At 37.6% G+C, this 13,987-nt stretch overlaps 2 protein-coding genes across 4 annotated transcripts in view; both read left to right on the top strand.

Moving 5' to 3' along the window:
* LOC107710018 (polycomb protein suz12-B) overlaps positions 1 to 7,168 on the top strand; it is a 20,723-nt gene extending 13,555 nt beyond the window's left edge. For both annotated transcript variants that reach the window (XM_016514698.1, XM_016514699.1), the window contains 6 exons: positions 752 to 840; positions 3,771 to 3,914; positions 4,264 to 4,421; positions 5,268 to 5,466; positions 5,623 to 5,702; positions 5,827 to 7,168. In XM_016514698.1, coding sequence (XP_016370184.1) covers positions 752 to 840; positions 3,771 to 3,914; positions 4,264 to 4,421; positions 5,268 to 5,466; positions 5,623 to 5,702; positions 5,827 to 6,127 — 971 coding nt within the window. In that variant the 3' untranslated portion in view covers positions 6,128 to 7,168. The remainder of the gene's footprint in view (positions 1 to 751; positions 841 to 3,770; positions 3,915 to 4,263; positions 4,422 to 5,267; positions 5,467 to 5,622; positions 5,703 to 5,826) is intronic.
* A 412-nt stretch (positions 7,169 to 7,580) lies between these two features.
* LOC107710017 (ATPase family AAA domain-containing protein 5-like) overlaps positions 7,581 to 13,987 on the top strand; it is a 10,933-nt gene continuing 4,526 nt past the window's right edge. Inside the window, exons 1-11 of one of the 2 annotated variants that reach the window (XM_016514697.1) lie at positions 7,581 to 8,458; positions 8,556 to 8,706; positions 9,169 to 9,559; positions 10,617 to 10,705; positions 10,840 to 10,985; positions 11,105 to 11,258; positions 11,475 to 11,630; positions 11,858 to 12,009; positions 12,412 to 12,505; positions 12,574 to 12,638; positions 12,822 to 13,007. In XM_016514697.1, the coding sequence (XP_016370183.1) occupies positions 7,808 to 8,458; positions 8,556 to 8,706; positions 9,169 to 9,559; positions 10,617 to 10,705; positions 10,840 to 10,985; positions 11,105 to 11,258; positions 11,475 to 11,630; positions 11,858 to 12,009; positions 12,412 to 12,505; positions 12,574 to 12,638; positions 12,822 to 13,007 (2,235 nt within the window). In that variant the 5' untranslated portion in view covers positions 7,581 to 7,807. Of the gene's footprint in view, positions 8,459 to 8,555; positions 8,707 to 9,165; positions 9,560 to 10,616; positions 10,706 to 10,839; positions 10,986 to 11,104; positions 11,259 to 11,474; positions 11,631 to 11,857; positions 12,010 to 12,411; positions 12,506 to 12,573; positions 12,639 to 12,821; positions 13,008 to 13,987 lie in introns of both variants that reach the window. The other variant, XM_016514696.1, reaches the window with a different exon arrangement.

Raw genomic sequence — 13,987 nt, 5'->3', positions numbered from 1 at the left:
ACATCCTCATCTTCTCAGAAACTAACAGAACCGCAGACTGAAGGCGGGTCACTGATGTGAGGCCTTTATCTTCTATCGAGGTCACACCTCTGGGGGATCAGAGAGCCAATGGTGTCTTGAACTTTTGGAGGGAAAGTTTACGACTCATTGTCTCTAGCATGGTGTTTTGTATATGAAACTCGATTGGGTGTTCAAGAGAAGAATCTTCAAGATTCTTATAATACTAATGTGTTGCATAGGTATCAACATATAATATACACTCTCATTTAGATCATGAAAATATGAACTCATAGATACCAAACATGGTATAGGAGAGGTTATATTAACTAGTGATCTATCATAAGCATGCATAAAACATATACAATACATGCATAACCATATACAAGAAGGTAGTAATCATACACAATGACCTGGGGATATGCATGATAGAAAAATTTGTCTATGAATTAATGTAAGAAGTCATTTCCTATAGCAGTATGTGTCTGTTTTAGAGAGAACTGAGTAGGAGGAAGATTCTCTCTACATACTTTTAGGTCGTAAAGTTTATCTGATCTGGCTAAGGGGTCCTGGTTGCCATGGTAACCAGGGGCCTGGGGTCATTCACAGACATGCTAGCACCCAGTATGTTTATTGGGTGAGGGGTCTGTGATTATTTGTTAATCTAATGAATAATTGATTTGTTAAATCTAATGAAAAATTGTGTGTCTGGTTGGTCCAAATGCTACAGGTGTTTAACATTTTATTCTCTCAGTGGCAAAGGATTCAGTAAGCACCAGCATGCAGACCAGGAGAGAGCAGTCCCCCTGTGAACCCAGACAAAAACTACGCATCTTTTATCAGGTAGGAATTATGAACTCTTTATTATAGTACATTTATGTATATTTCACTGTTCAAAGTAGGGATGGGCATTTTTGGCAATTTCACATTTCGATCATCGATACGTTTCAAAAATGAGTAATCGAGTACGGTGCGGGGGGCGGGGCGGGGCATGGTCGTAATGGAGATAATGAAAATATCTGAAGATTGTTATAAAAAATTAATGTTAAAAATAAAATTTTGACATGAAAACCTGTCTATGAAAACATGAACACATGATTAGAACACTGTTAGATTATGATGCGGCAATGTTACTAGAAGAAGCATCTAAAAAGGAATGGCTGCCTGGGGTGAAGCTGAAGAGTGACTTTATGCCAATAAACTGAAGCCCATTCTATGACACATCCTATGATATTAATCATAGGATACATAACATAGATGTAACATTACAACTTGTATCTGCACAAAAGGATGCAAGTGCCAGTGAACTTTAAGTTATGCACTATAGCAAGAGAGAGAGAGCTCCCGCTGTTATGCGCTTTCAAGACAGCGCACTGAAACACGGGCAAGGAAAGCAGACAATTTACTATAGATTTCACATTCTATAAAGTTCTAATTATAATGCTATGTTCATGAAATGCCATTGAACTTTAAGTTACGTGCTATAGCGAGAGTGAGAGAGAGCTCCCAGTCTCCCACCGTGATGCGCTTTCATAACAGCACACTGAAACACGGGCAAGGACATAATTTACTATAGGCTAGATTTCTATAAAGTTCTAATTATAATGCTATGTTCATGAAATGCCATTGAACTTTAAGTTACGTGCTATAGCGAGAGTGAGAGAGAGCTCCCAGTCTCCCACCGTGATGCGCTTTCATAACAGCGCACTGAAACTCGGGCAAGGACATAATTTACTATAGGCTAGATTTCTATAAAGTTCTCATTATAATGCTATTTATGGCAGATTTGTGCTATATTTTCATCTACATTATCAAGCCATATGAAGTACGCTATGAAAACAATTTAAATTGAAGTATGCCTTCTGTTGAACAAATATGACGAAAAAAGCACTGCTGCATTATTATAAGATCAGTATTTTTAAAAAAGAAACATCTAAAAGCAATATGACCGTCTCAAATAACTGCATTGCATTTGAGCATGAAACTAAACACAGGTAATATAGAGCGCGTTCAGCATGTTAATAAATGTTAATATCCCAATGCATCCTATATTAGATTAATCGGATATGTATGTAGCTAACCCAGACATCACTACGTGACTTCGAAGCCATGCTTCTCTCTCTTCACATGTCTATACTTTTGACTAGGGCTGTGTATCACCAGCAAAGCCACGATACGATACGTATCATGATACAGAACGGCACTGAATTTCACCTCAGCAGAATTTAGTAAAACAGCTGTTTTTTAAACACTGCATAGTACTATAGGGCCATTGCTAACTATAGGCAGAGCAGGCAGTTGACCTCTGCACTCTGCATTATGAAGGGCCTCCATAACTGTACCACAGTACAATATAGGTAATGGCATATGTTTCATGATTACATAGGGCACTCCCCACCAGGTACAATATTCTGATTGTTTGCATCTTGTTTTTAAGCCCATAAATAATAATGTACTCATTCTAATAAATGTATATTGTAATGTACTCATATTAATATACTAAAAAAATCATCTAAACATTGCTGGTAGGTTATCATTGAACAAATTAACGTACTCTCTACATTTAAAAAAATAAAAATTTGAAGAGTTCTAACCTAATGTGCTGTCTTCACTGAATCTCACGCACACACGTCAGTAACTCAAACAGATCACGCTGCACGCACACACACACACATTCAGCAACACAAACTTTTTAGCCCTGCCCTGCAATCTTATCAATAAAATAGCTTAATCGCTCAAGAGCTACATTAAGTGGAGATCGCTAAACTGCAAGTTTACCGGTGTTTTCAGAAAGCAAGCGCGTTTATACACAGTGGAGAGAGCGCACGTACACGTGGTTGTAGGGCTGTGCAATTAATCGCATGCGATTTTCAAGCGCATCTCGTCAGTAAAGCCGCTCCTGTGATTAGTAGTAAACCTCCATCACCTGCTTTCAGATGGAGCGGCATTTACTACACAGAGCCATAGTTCACTGACAGTTAGGCAATATCGCGTTCATAATCGCAGATGAATCGCATTCGATTATGAACGCGATATTGCCTAGCTTGTCAGTGAACTACGGCTCTGTGTAGTAAATGCCGCTCCATCTGAAAGCAGGTGATGGAGGTTTACTACTAATCACAGGAGCGGCTTTACTGACAAGATGCGCTTGACAATCGCATGCGATTAATTGCACAGCCCTACGTGGTTGCCAGGTTGACAAAGATAAGTAGCACACTTAGTAGATGTTTCCTTATTGTGCAAGTGGGAAGCTCTGTTTCGGGGATTACGTTTCTTTATATCAGGTAACCCAGTTGTGTTCCTCTGCGGCCAGATTAAACCTTGCTATATATTATGCGCCATTCATTATTTTTTAGAAACCTCGCACTTTTCTACTCCATTCTAAAAGGTGTTCTTGTATTCAAATTAAACACGATCCACTGCTGCACACGTGCCACAATATCGATACAGGGCCAGCTGTATCGATACTCGTATCGTCAAATCTCTGTGATGTTGTATCAATGTATCGAACACAGCACTACTTTGGACCGCATGCAGGGTGCCACCCAAAGTGCTGCTATAACCAATCAGAAAACAATTTTTTTTTCATGATCGATCGTCGCTGTCACGGCCGAGTACTCGATCTCTGTTGTACATCCCTAGTTCAAAGTGCCTTGTATATTACTTCATAGAAAACAAAATTTACTCAGTAGGTTTACTGGCGAACCATCTGCAATGTAAAAACAAATTTCAAGAACTTTATGCAACATGCTGGTATTTCTGTTTGTCCACAGTTTCTGTACAACAATAATACTCGTCAGCAGACAGAGGCCAGAGACGACTTGCACTGTCCCTGGTGCACGCTCAACTGCCGTAAACTCTACAGCCTGCTGAAACACCTCAAACTCTCCCACAGTAGATTCATCTTTAACTATGTGGTGAGCACAGTAGGACACATTCATGAATCTCTGCCTGTTTAATTCCAAAAGTTGAATAGAATCAATTTATTAGATTAAAAATGCCTTATAGTTATACATAGGGCTGGGTGGTATGATGATATATATCATGGCAATGATATAGAGTGTTTATAGATAGAGATTTTAATATATCTTGGTATGTAAATATGTCCATATGCAGTATTATAAGTTATTTATGCATTAGAGTGAAGCAAGATGCATGAATGAGAAAATAAAGTGTAAGAAGTGCAGTAAGCTGTGAACAATTAAGAAAGAATTACAAGTGAGTTTGTTATCCTATAACTTATTGTTCTCGAATGCTATTTTCCAGCCTCATCCTAAAGGTGCTCGGATAGACGTGTCCATAAATGAGTGCTATGATGGCTCATATGTTGGCAATCCACAAGACATCCATAGCCAGCCTGGCTTTGCCTTTAGCCGCAATGGCCCTGTTAAGAGGACAGCTGTCACCCACATACTTGTTTGTCGGTATGAAACAGGTCTCAGTGTGTTTTGGGAAAAATGCTATTATTTTAGACTACAGGGTAATTTTGATATTTTAGTTTTATGTTTGAACCCAGCATTAAATATAAATTCACAATTCCCAATTATTAATTTAGCCATTTTTATTATAAATTATATATCCATACAAAAAAGCATTGTCACAATTTTTATTTATTTTGAATTTAAACCTGTTACAGGCAATAGTGTGTTGTCATCACTGACAACTATTTAAAATCAGCTCAACTGCTTTTTAAATTGAGCTTTCCCCAGTTTTGATGTCAACATATATACAGGGATGTGCATATTGAATAAGCTGCCAGAATGCCTGTAAAGGTTTTAATGTAGAAAAAAATCAGGGAAATGTGCCAAAGGCTGCAAATTGGGTTTTGCTTAAACCATTATGGCCTGGTTTCACAGACTGGGCTTAGGCCATAGTTCAAAAAGGACATTTAAGTAATTTTTTATACACTGTCCTTAGAAAAAAACATTACTGATGTGCATCTTAAGACAAAACAAAGGCGCTGATATATATTAAGATCAGTCAGTGGAAGTTTACATTTTAGTCTGGGACTAGGCTTAAGCCTTGTCTGTGAAACCGGGGGTATGAATTTTACTTGATAAAAAAACACTGCTTAGGCATTTACATGACTTTACTTATTGTTGGCATGTTAAGCATAATCAATGTACGATTTTGCATCAGACACTCTGTGTTCTTTTTACTGACAAAATCTTATGTGTGCTGCATGATAAATGCAGAATTCTCCTGTTTTATAAATGGTTGTGATGCAAGAAATGTTAATTGATCTTTCTTAATCCTTCACTTTCTTTCAGGCCAAAGCGAATCAAGCCAAGTCTGTCTGAGTTTTTAGAGTCAGAGGACGGTGAGCCAGAGCAGCAGCGGACTTATGTGAGCGGACATAATCGTCTGTATTTCCACAGTGACAGCTGCATGCCCCTCCGTCCACAGGAGATGGAGGTGGACAGTGAGGATGAGCGGGATCCAGAGTGGCTCAGAGAAAAGACCACCACGGTTAGTCGACTGGTCAAACAAGTACCGTTTTCAACAAGATAATAATTGATAATTGCATTTGAATTGAACCGTTTACGTTCTTTTTTTTGTATTATGAGTTTGACTGAAACTATTCAGTTCATGCTTCATGATTAGTATGTTTCATTTTGCCTGAAGCAAATCGAAGAATTCACAGATGTGAATGAAGGAGAAAAGGAAGTAATGAAGTTGTGGAATCATCACGTTATGAAGAATGGGTAAAAATGCATTCATATTGTCTTTCTTTTCCTTATGCTAACTGTATTTTTAGAAGCTTGATCATAGACTTAAAAACATCCAGCATTGGTGCTGTTCTTATCTTGCTAACTGTCCTTTCTCCAGATTCATTGCTGATAATCAGATGAGACAGGCGAGCATGCTGTTTGTGGAGAACTGCGGGCCATACATCATCCGCAGGAATCTGTGTCAGAACTTTCTGCTTCACCTGGTCAATCTGCATGACTTCAATCTGGTCACAACAGCAACCATTGACCGGGCCATGGCCCGTATGAAGGAGATAGAGGAGTCACTTCCTGAACTAGAGGAGGGGCAGGAGTCATCAGATGCCACTTGCAATGGTCACGCTGTGTTCTTGGGTGTTTCACTACATGGCAAACGCACCAAAAGTGGAATGTCAGACTGACAACAGTCGGTTTTAGAAGACAAATTATGAACATAATGAACGAGATCTAGTTTGAACTCAAATGCTCCATACTTATCCCATGGAATCATCCGTCTCAATCAACAATATTTAGATTAGAACAATTGTTCTATTTCTGATCTGCCCATATACCCATTTATTAATAAGGAGCCCTTTTGAGACTTGAGTGAGTTAGCTGCTGGTATTACAGACTGACGCAAGTGCTGTTGACTGAATTGATGCAATTTTTCAACGTTTCCAGTGTAGTTTGTCATACTTATGAACCAGTATCATTTCAGCAGTCATGTTTAGTATAATCTTTAGATTTTTTTTTTTTCCTGAAAATCTATTATGCGATGAAGTGAGTTACTGTAGAATTGGGAGTACGGTTAGTTGACATTTTCTGTATACATTTTATGATTTTGTTTAACCACTGTGCTTTCAGTGATTATTTAGCACATGGTAGCACTTGTGTTACTACTTATGCATTGGCTGTAGACTCAGAATTGTTGATATGGACACTAAGTTGATATTCAAGTTTCTCAAGTTGGATTTGAAAGCTAAGCAACTTTACATTTCCTTTTTTTTAAATTACATACAGATACTCTTTTTACCTGTTTTAGATTGGACCAATCAGTATATATGTTACAGTCTGTCAGCTCCTTGTTTCACATGTGGAGTGTGAAGATCTTTCCATCTTAGAATGGCATCTTTGTATATTTTTTAATACCAGTTCTCTTGTTAATTAGCAATATAAATGCACACCCATGAAAGGAGAACTGCCAATGTTTGAGCCACTAGAAGTCCTCCTTTCAAAAATCTTTGTGAACCCACCTAATTATGCCATTTAAAGTGGGGATTCAGAAAAGTTTTCAATCCAATGTAGGTGATGTCAAACTTTTGTTAATACTGGGTATGTGGTTATATAATAGTTTGTTGCTATTACAAGGTTCAAATGTTGTACATGCCAAAGTATATCAGATACAGCATCCTTTCTCCTTCGATTTGTTTCCTCTACAAATGCACAAGTTTGGTGTACACAAGAAAACTATTTACAAATTAAAGATGTGTAAATGCTTGGTTTAAATGGATTTTAATTAATTGTGCTCAAAATGCTATGGGGGTACATTTTCGAAGTTACAATGTTTCATGAGTCATTGTGATTTCACATGAATTACAAAACATTTTTAGGAAACAAGTGTTCACAATGCTAGAGCAACGATTTATTTAATAGTAAATGCTAGGTTTTTTTCTTTGTCATCTGTGCATTGAACTTGAGAAGTGAACAGAGAAGTGGGTTTCTATCACTGATCTATTCTAAAATGTTCCCTATAAACAGATAAGTGGTTTCTATCTACGGGCGTAAAGCGAGAAGCCACGCCCTCGCAACAATCATATCCAATGGGCGGAGTGAACGTCATACGTGAGAAGGAATCTGATTGGATGATGCAACTCACGAGCAAGCGCCCTTTTCCTAGGCGCGAGATTTAACATTAGACTTCTACTAATTTACTACAAATCTTTACCAATCCAGTGAATTAAAAAGTGCTATAAGGCACAAAACGTGTACTGTATTCTTCGTTAATGTAGGGCTATGACTTTGTCAAAAGCCAGAAATGGTAATCTATCTATTTGTCAAGATAGCACTGCTGACTGCTATTTGCTGCAGTGTTTATTTTAGAAATGGATGATATCTATGGCAAAATGGAGACACGATTCTTTCTACCTCAGCATACTAGAATCAAGAACTCTTCCGGAAGTGTCTCCGACAGAAGGACCTTTTATGCGGAGAACCTACTAGAGACGGACAGCAGACCCAAAACGCAGGTGCATCCAAAACACAACAGGCTAAAACGAGCGAAAACACAAAAAAGATCGGAGAGTTTCACTGGCTGCGGAAACAATCCCACCCATGTAACTGAGACCACCGAGTCCAGGTCATTTTGTGATGATATTCTGAATAGCCGTAAAGGAAAACTATTTACAGATGCTGCAATACCTACTGGCGATAAAGACAACTCCGCTCTTCCTCCTGCATCACCAGATCTTCCCACAGAAAGCGTAAGAAAGGAAGGACACCATTCACAAACGGTGCAAAAAGTTTCTCAAATGCAAAACGAGGGATATATGAAACGCAGTAAACTGACATTAAAGATGATGAGCAGCGATATGAGTTTGCAGTTCGGTTCCATTCTTGCAGAGAGAGAAGAACGTGGCTCAAGTGACAAAAGCTTAAAAGAAGACATTGATCATTTTAGAGCTGATAAAGAGTTGTTGCCCAGCTGTTTACGAATTAACACCAGTGACAAGGACCTTTTGATGGATATGCCAGAGGTTAACATTAACATTGGACAAATCCCAGAGAGATTAATATTAATTATTCAGAGTAGAATAATTTGTTTGCTCAGTCTTTTGTCTTTTTCCCCCTCAGAAATCTGGATGGAGAAATGAATTTGGCAATGAAATGAGCAGTGAGTTACTGGAAGAGATTCAGAAACTCAATTTGCAGTTTCCCGTCCACAGATTCTTCGCTCTTCTCCTGAGGAAGAGAACTGCACCTAAGAAGGATATTTCTGCTTTGGGTAGGAAAATAATCATGTTTTTTTTTTTTAAAGAACAAACACCTGTTCTCAGCTTAACCTCTCAATATTTAAAAGAGGAGGTAACAGATGTAGCTCTTTATGTTGTACTTACCCTGGGTATAAAAAATCCAAGCCAATAAAATGTGACCAAGCGATGCTAAAAAAATCCTATTGAAATAGCTGATTGTTATTCAGGGTTAATCAGAATTACTTAAATAATGACTAGAGGATTATAATTGCTTTTCAGTAAGAGTTGGAGTTCAAACAAAAGGGTGTGCATATAGGTAATTTTAGGATTTTTTTTACTTTAAAATTTTCTGTTTGTTACATGAATTTTTCAATATTGCATTAAAAGGTATAAAAAGATCTGACATGATTTTGCTATAATGTACTTAAAATATTTTGTGAAAAGTATTTTTTCCCCCATGTTGGACGACTTAGTCTGCCATTAATTTTCAGAAGCAGATGAAACTGATGATTCCAAGCATCTTTCAGCTTCTGTCCAGAGAAAGAGAAAACAAGAGTTGGAGGAGCAGACCTGTGTCAGGACATACAAATGTCACAGGACAAATAAAGGCTGTGTTTCTGCCGATAAGTTGGACTTTGAACAATTTTCAGATGGTTTGGTCCCCTCTCATGCAAAGTACAGAAACAGACTGAGCCGAACAAAACGCAGGCAACAACAAACTACATTCTGTGCTGTAGTCACTGAGCCAGTGCAGAATGAATCTGTTCATCAGGACGCATGGCCTGGTCATCTACGAAGAGAGGATGTTCTCTGGACGGATAAATATCAGCCTCAACAGTCTAGTGAAGTCATTGGCAACTCTGCATCAGTAGGGCAACTACACAGGTGAAATGTGTCACTGCATTAATGCCAGATGCTTGTTGTATAGCCTGGTAATTGCGGGGATAGTTAACCCATAAACATGTTTATTCTAGACCAGCGGTTCTTAATCCTGGTCCTCGCGACCTCTGCATATTTTGCATGTCTCTCTTGTTTAACACACCTGATTTAGATAACCAGCTCGTTAGAAGAGAGCTCCATGAATGAACTGTTCCAATTGACATGTTCACTTAACACAGATTTGCGCTACACCACGGTCTGCAGCGTCTCCACACACAGACAAAACTTACTCCAGAAGTGTGAAGTGTTATTTAACCGTAATCATGAGATTTGCATAGAAGCCACGTCTCGCGCATTTTAATACCCTTTGAATGGAACATATACGCTTCTTTCAAACTAGAATCATGGCAGAATATCCTGTGATGTCCACTTCGCAGGGCACTTACAGTCGAATGGAACAAACCCCTGAGGCAGTAAGAGAAACCAGGATTAAGAACCGCTGTTCTAGACATTCTAACATATTCTAAACAGCGGTTCTCAAACAAGGGGCTGGGGCCCTCTATTGGCCCTCAGTGAAAATCTGAAAAAATAAATAAATAAAATTATAGAAAATACTAAATTATATTAAAAATGTATATATTTTAAGTCCTGATCCTTAATCATTATTACGTAAATTCCTTGAAGATTCATGTAAATTCACTGGTTAAAAATAATGTAATCTATTAAGAACATTCAGATCTCAAATCTTACGGAATTCTTAAATTTTGCTCAAATTTCTGCTTTGACACAATCTGTATTGTATAAAGCACTATTTAAATAAAGGTGACTAGTTACTCATTTTATATGAACACACACACACACAAAATATTGTAGACAATAGGGGCCTTAAAGTCAAAAAGCTTGAGAACCACTGTTCTAGAGAAACTTTCTAGAATTATGTTGTCACTTAAAATGAAAATAATCTGTTAAGTATTTTACACAATAATAATGGCCAATTATTAATATACTAGACAATATTGACATACGGAAGTGTATCTCATTTTGTTCATTTCTCCAATGGCAGCTGGTTGAAAGAATGGAAAATAAGAGCAGACACTGAGGAGAGGAAAAGACGACAAGAAGAAAGGAGGATGAAGATAGAAAATAGTCATGGTAATGAAATTGTCAATATAGAACACGTGCAGTTATTGTAATAACAATATATGGTATAACATACATTGTCAATCAATTTTTTTTCTTTAATTTCTAAAACTGAGAAATGTGTGTACAAATCTCTTTACCTGTAGAGTCATGGGACTGTGGTGATTTTGAAGGTGATACTGTATCCATAGACCATGAACAGGAGCTGTGTAACACAGTGCTCATGATTGGTCCAACAGGAGTGGGCAAAACAGCTGCTGTGTATGCCTGTGCACAAGAGCTGGGATTCAAGGTCTCAGTCCAATATGTTCTCTTTATATCAATGCTATTACAAATATTACAATAAGCAAAATCCTGACTGTCTGTTAAACCAGCCTTAATTGTATCTTCCTCTGTTTTCTGGTCTCATAGGTGTTTGAGATGAATAGCTCAACCCTGCGCTGTGGTCATCTCATTCTCTCCCAGCTGACAGAAGCAACTCAGTCTCATCAGGTGGACATTCAGAAAATTAAAACCCTCAAATCTGAAATCATTAACCAAAGCAAAATCAAACCTGATCCACCTTGTGAGTGAACTTATACAATATGAATTCTTGTTTAATTAGTTGACGTTTTGCACAAAATGCCTACACCGATGAAAACTAAATGGAGTCTCATGGATTCTCGCATGCATTAAACTGGATAAAACTATCATTATTATTATCATAATTATTTTGTGGATTGAATCTGAATAATTTTGAAAACATTTACTGTATCTTCTTTTTTTTTTCATACGAATCCAGGCCATATAAATCATCATCGAAGGAAAACTTCAAGTTCTCCTAGCATTTCCCGTCTAAGCACTAAACCACAGCCAGTAAAACTCACTCGCTTTTTCAAGTTGAGTAGCAAAAAGTCTGTAGGTAAAACCTCTGATGGTCCTGAACATTATATACATGGTAAGTGTACTAGAACTAGTTTTATAAGAACTTCAAAAATGTACTTGAATTAACAAAGGGCCTGGTTCACTACAGCATTTAATAGATGTCTCTGCTTTGTCTGGGTAAAATAAGTACACATTTGTATAACGTCTGAAAAGATAATAATTGAGCATGTACTGGATAGTATAAATATGAACAATTGTGGTTATTATTTTGATTATTCATCACAAATGTAATTACAACAGCTGGCAAACTGAAACCAGATGGGCTTCAGAGATCAGTGTCTGGTTTTAAGGACAATAGACAAGGTGATCAAGAATCAACATGCCTTTCTAAAGGTCCTACTTCACTTGGACAGAGCCGAACAGTCCCCATGTCACTTATACTATTTGAGGAGGTAAGAGTGGAAGCTGAAACGGATTACATAACACTTCATGATTTGTATATTTGCTGTGTTAAATGATTATAAAAGCATCAGAATTAATGAATAAATTAATTGTCTATTAGTATAAAGCAGTGGTTCCCAACCCTGGTCCTGGAGGCACCCCAACACTGCACATTTTGCATGTCTCCTTTCTCTGACACACCAATTTCAGGTCTTGGAGTCTCTACTAATGAGCTGATGACCTGAATCAGGTGTGTTTGATTAAGGAGACATGCAAAACGTGCAGTGTTGGGGTGCCTCCAGGACCAGGGTTGGGAACCACTGGTATAAAGAACTGGTTTTGCTGATTTAAACTCCTTTTTACTTGTTGACACAAGTTTTTAATGTGCTGCCAATGTTAAATGTGTCCCTTAGGTTGATGTCATTTTCCCTGAAGATGTTGGATTTCTTGCAGCTATTAAGACTTTCATGAGCACAACCAAAAGACCAATAATTCTGACAACCAATGGTGAGCAATGCTTTACTGCATAAACTGCACTCAAGCATTTATTTATTTGTTAAAATGTTTCTTCACAGACCCATCATTTAGTGGAAGACTTAAGGGGCATTTTGATGAAATCCATTTCCAAACTCCTTCACTGGTGAGAAAAACCAATATTTGAAAGCAAATATTATTGTACACCTTTTTATGCCACATACATGGGAAACTACTGTTCACAATTGGTGTGCATTTGTTTAAATTAACTGTTATCTGATGGCATTGATATTTCAGATAATTTCATAATTATTTGAAGTAATAATATTATGTATCATTTTAAACTTAGGAAACCATCAGGAGCTATCTGCAGTGTTTGTGTGTGGTGGAGAACATGAGGACTGATCCAGAGGACGTGGCCTTTTTGCTGTGTCAGAATAAGGGGGATATCAGACAGAGTATTCTCCAGCTTCAGCTCTGGGTCTGTAGTGGTGGAGGGAGCACAGAACTACAAATTCTCAAGAACATACTCAAAGTGAGCCAGACTCATATTTATTTACTAAAGCCTTTACTACTTTATTAAGTTTTCTGCACATGAAATTATAGAGATGCAAACAGTTGTCAGTCTCTAGAAGTTTTTCGTTTTGCATGATCGTGTGTTAGATCAATGTTGCTTAGTTACGTGTTGCTGCTCTCTTAAATCATATTAGCAATATAGAATATTTGATTACAACAGCTTGTGCCCATTCCATGTATCCTCAAAGATTTTTTTCTGCTAGTACAGTAACATACTGCATTGTAATATAGTATATGTACTATGCTACACTGAGGGTGTATTATTATTATGGCATTATCAGATAAAAATATTTACCTACAAATTGAACTGTGGTTGCAGGGATTAAAGTTCTCCGTCGCTACGACGGATTTCCATTAATTGCAGCGAGTCTACGACGGATTTCCGTCAATTGGAAAAAATGAGTGGAAAAGAAACATTTAGCGCATTGTTGTTGTTGTACCAAAAATCATCCCCGCCACGGCTGCAGCTTCTCAGTGACAACATAGTGATGCTGCAGGCATTATTCACGGTCGGGTTATTAGCAGAGAACACAGAGCAGAAATTGAATTTCGGCGCGGGATTGCGGCTATTAATAACAATTCTACTCATTCCCGCAGGTTCCGCGCTTATAACACGATGACAGATGTCGGAACGTATCATTTGCACGTGCTTTTGAATTCTACTTCTTATTATATTGTTTTAAATAGACATTTTAAAAAGCTTATAGACATAATTTTTTTTAATTTGACATAAATGAAAATTATTCCATTACAAAGGTAAAAAGAAAATACCCCTGTAAGCCACTTTAAGGAGTCAAATGTCACCTCGTATTAGGAATGCTAATTTTTTATCAGAATTTGATTATTGATCAGAAGGTGCTCCTAAATTTTTTTAAATTAGGAGGACAAGAGCTCCTAAAAAGAAAAGTAAGCATAGAGCCACCTGTAACAGTATATTAG

This window comes from Sinocyclocheilus rhinocerous, unplaced genomic scaffold (genome assembly GCF_001515625.1).
Source record: "Sinocyclocheilus rhinocerous isolate Xijiao unplaced genomic scaffold, SAMN03320098_v1.1 scaffold3614, whole genome shotgun sequence".
In the NCBI taxonomy this organism is placed as follows: domain Eukaryota; kingdom Metazoa; phylum Chordata; class Actinopteri; order Cypriniformes; family Cyprinidae; genus Sinocyclocheilus; species Sinocyclocheilus rhinocerous.
The sequence above is the reverse complement of the archived record's forward strand: the minus strand, read 5'-3'. Positions and strand labels throughout refer to the sequence as shown.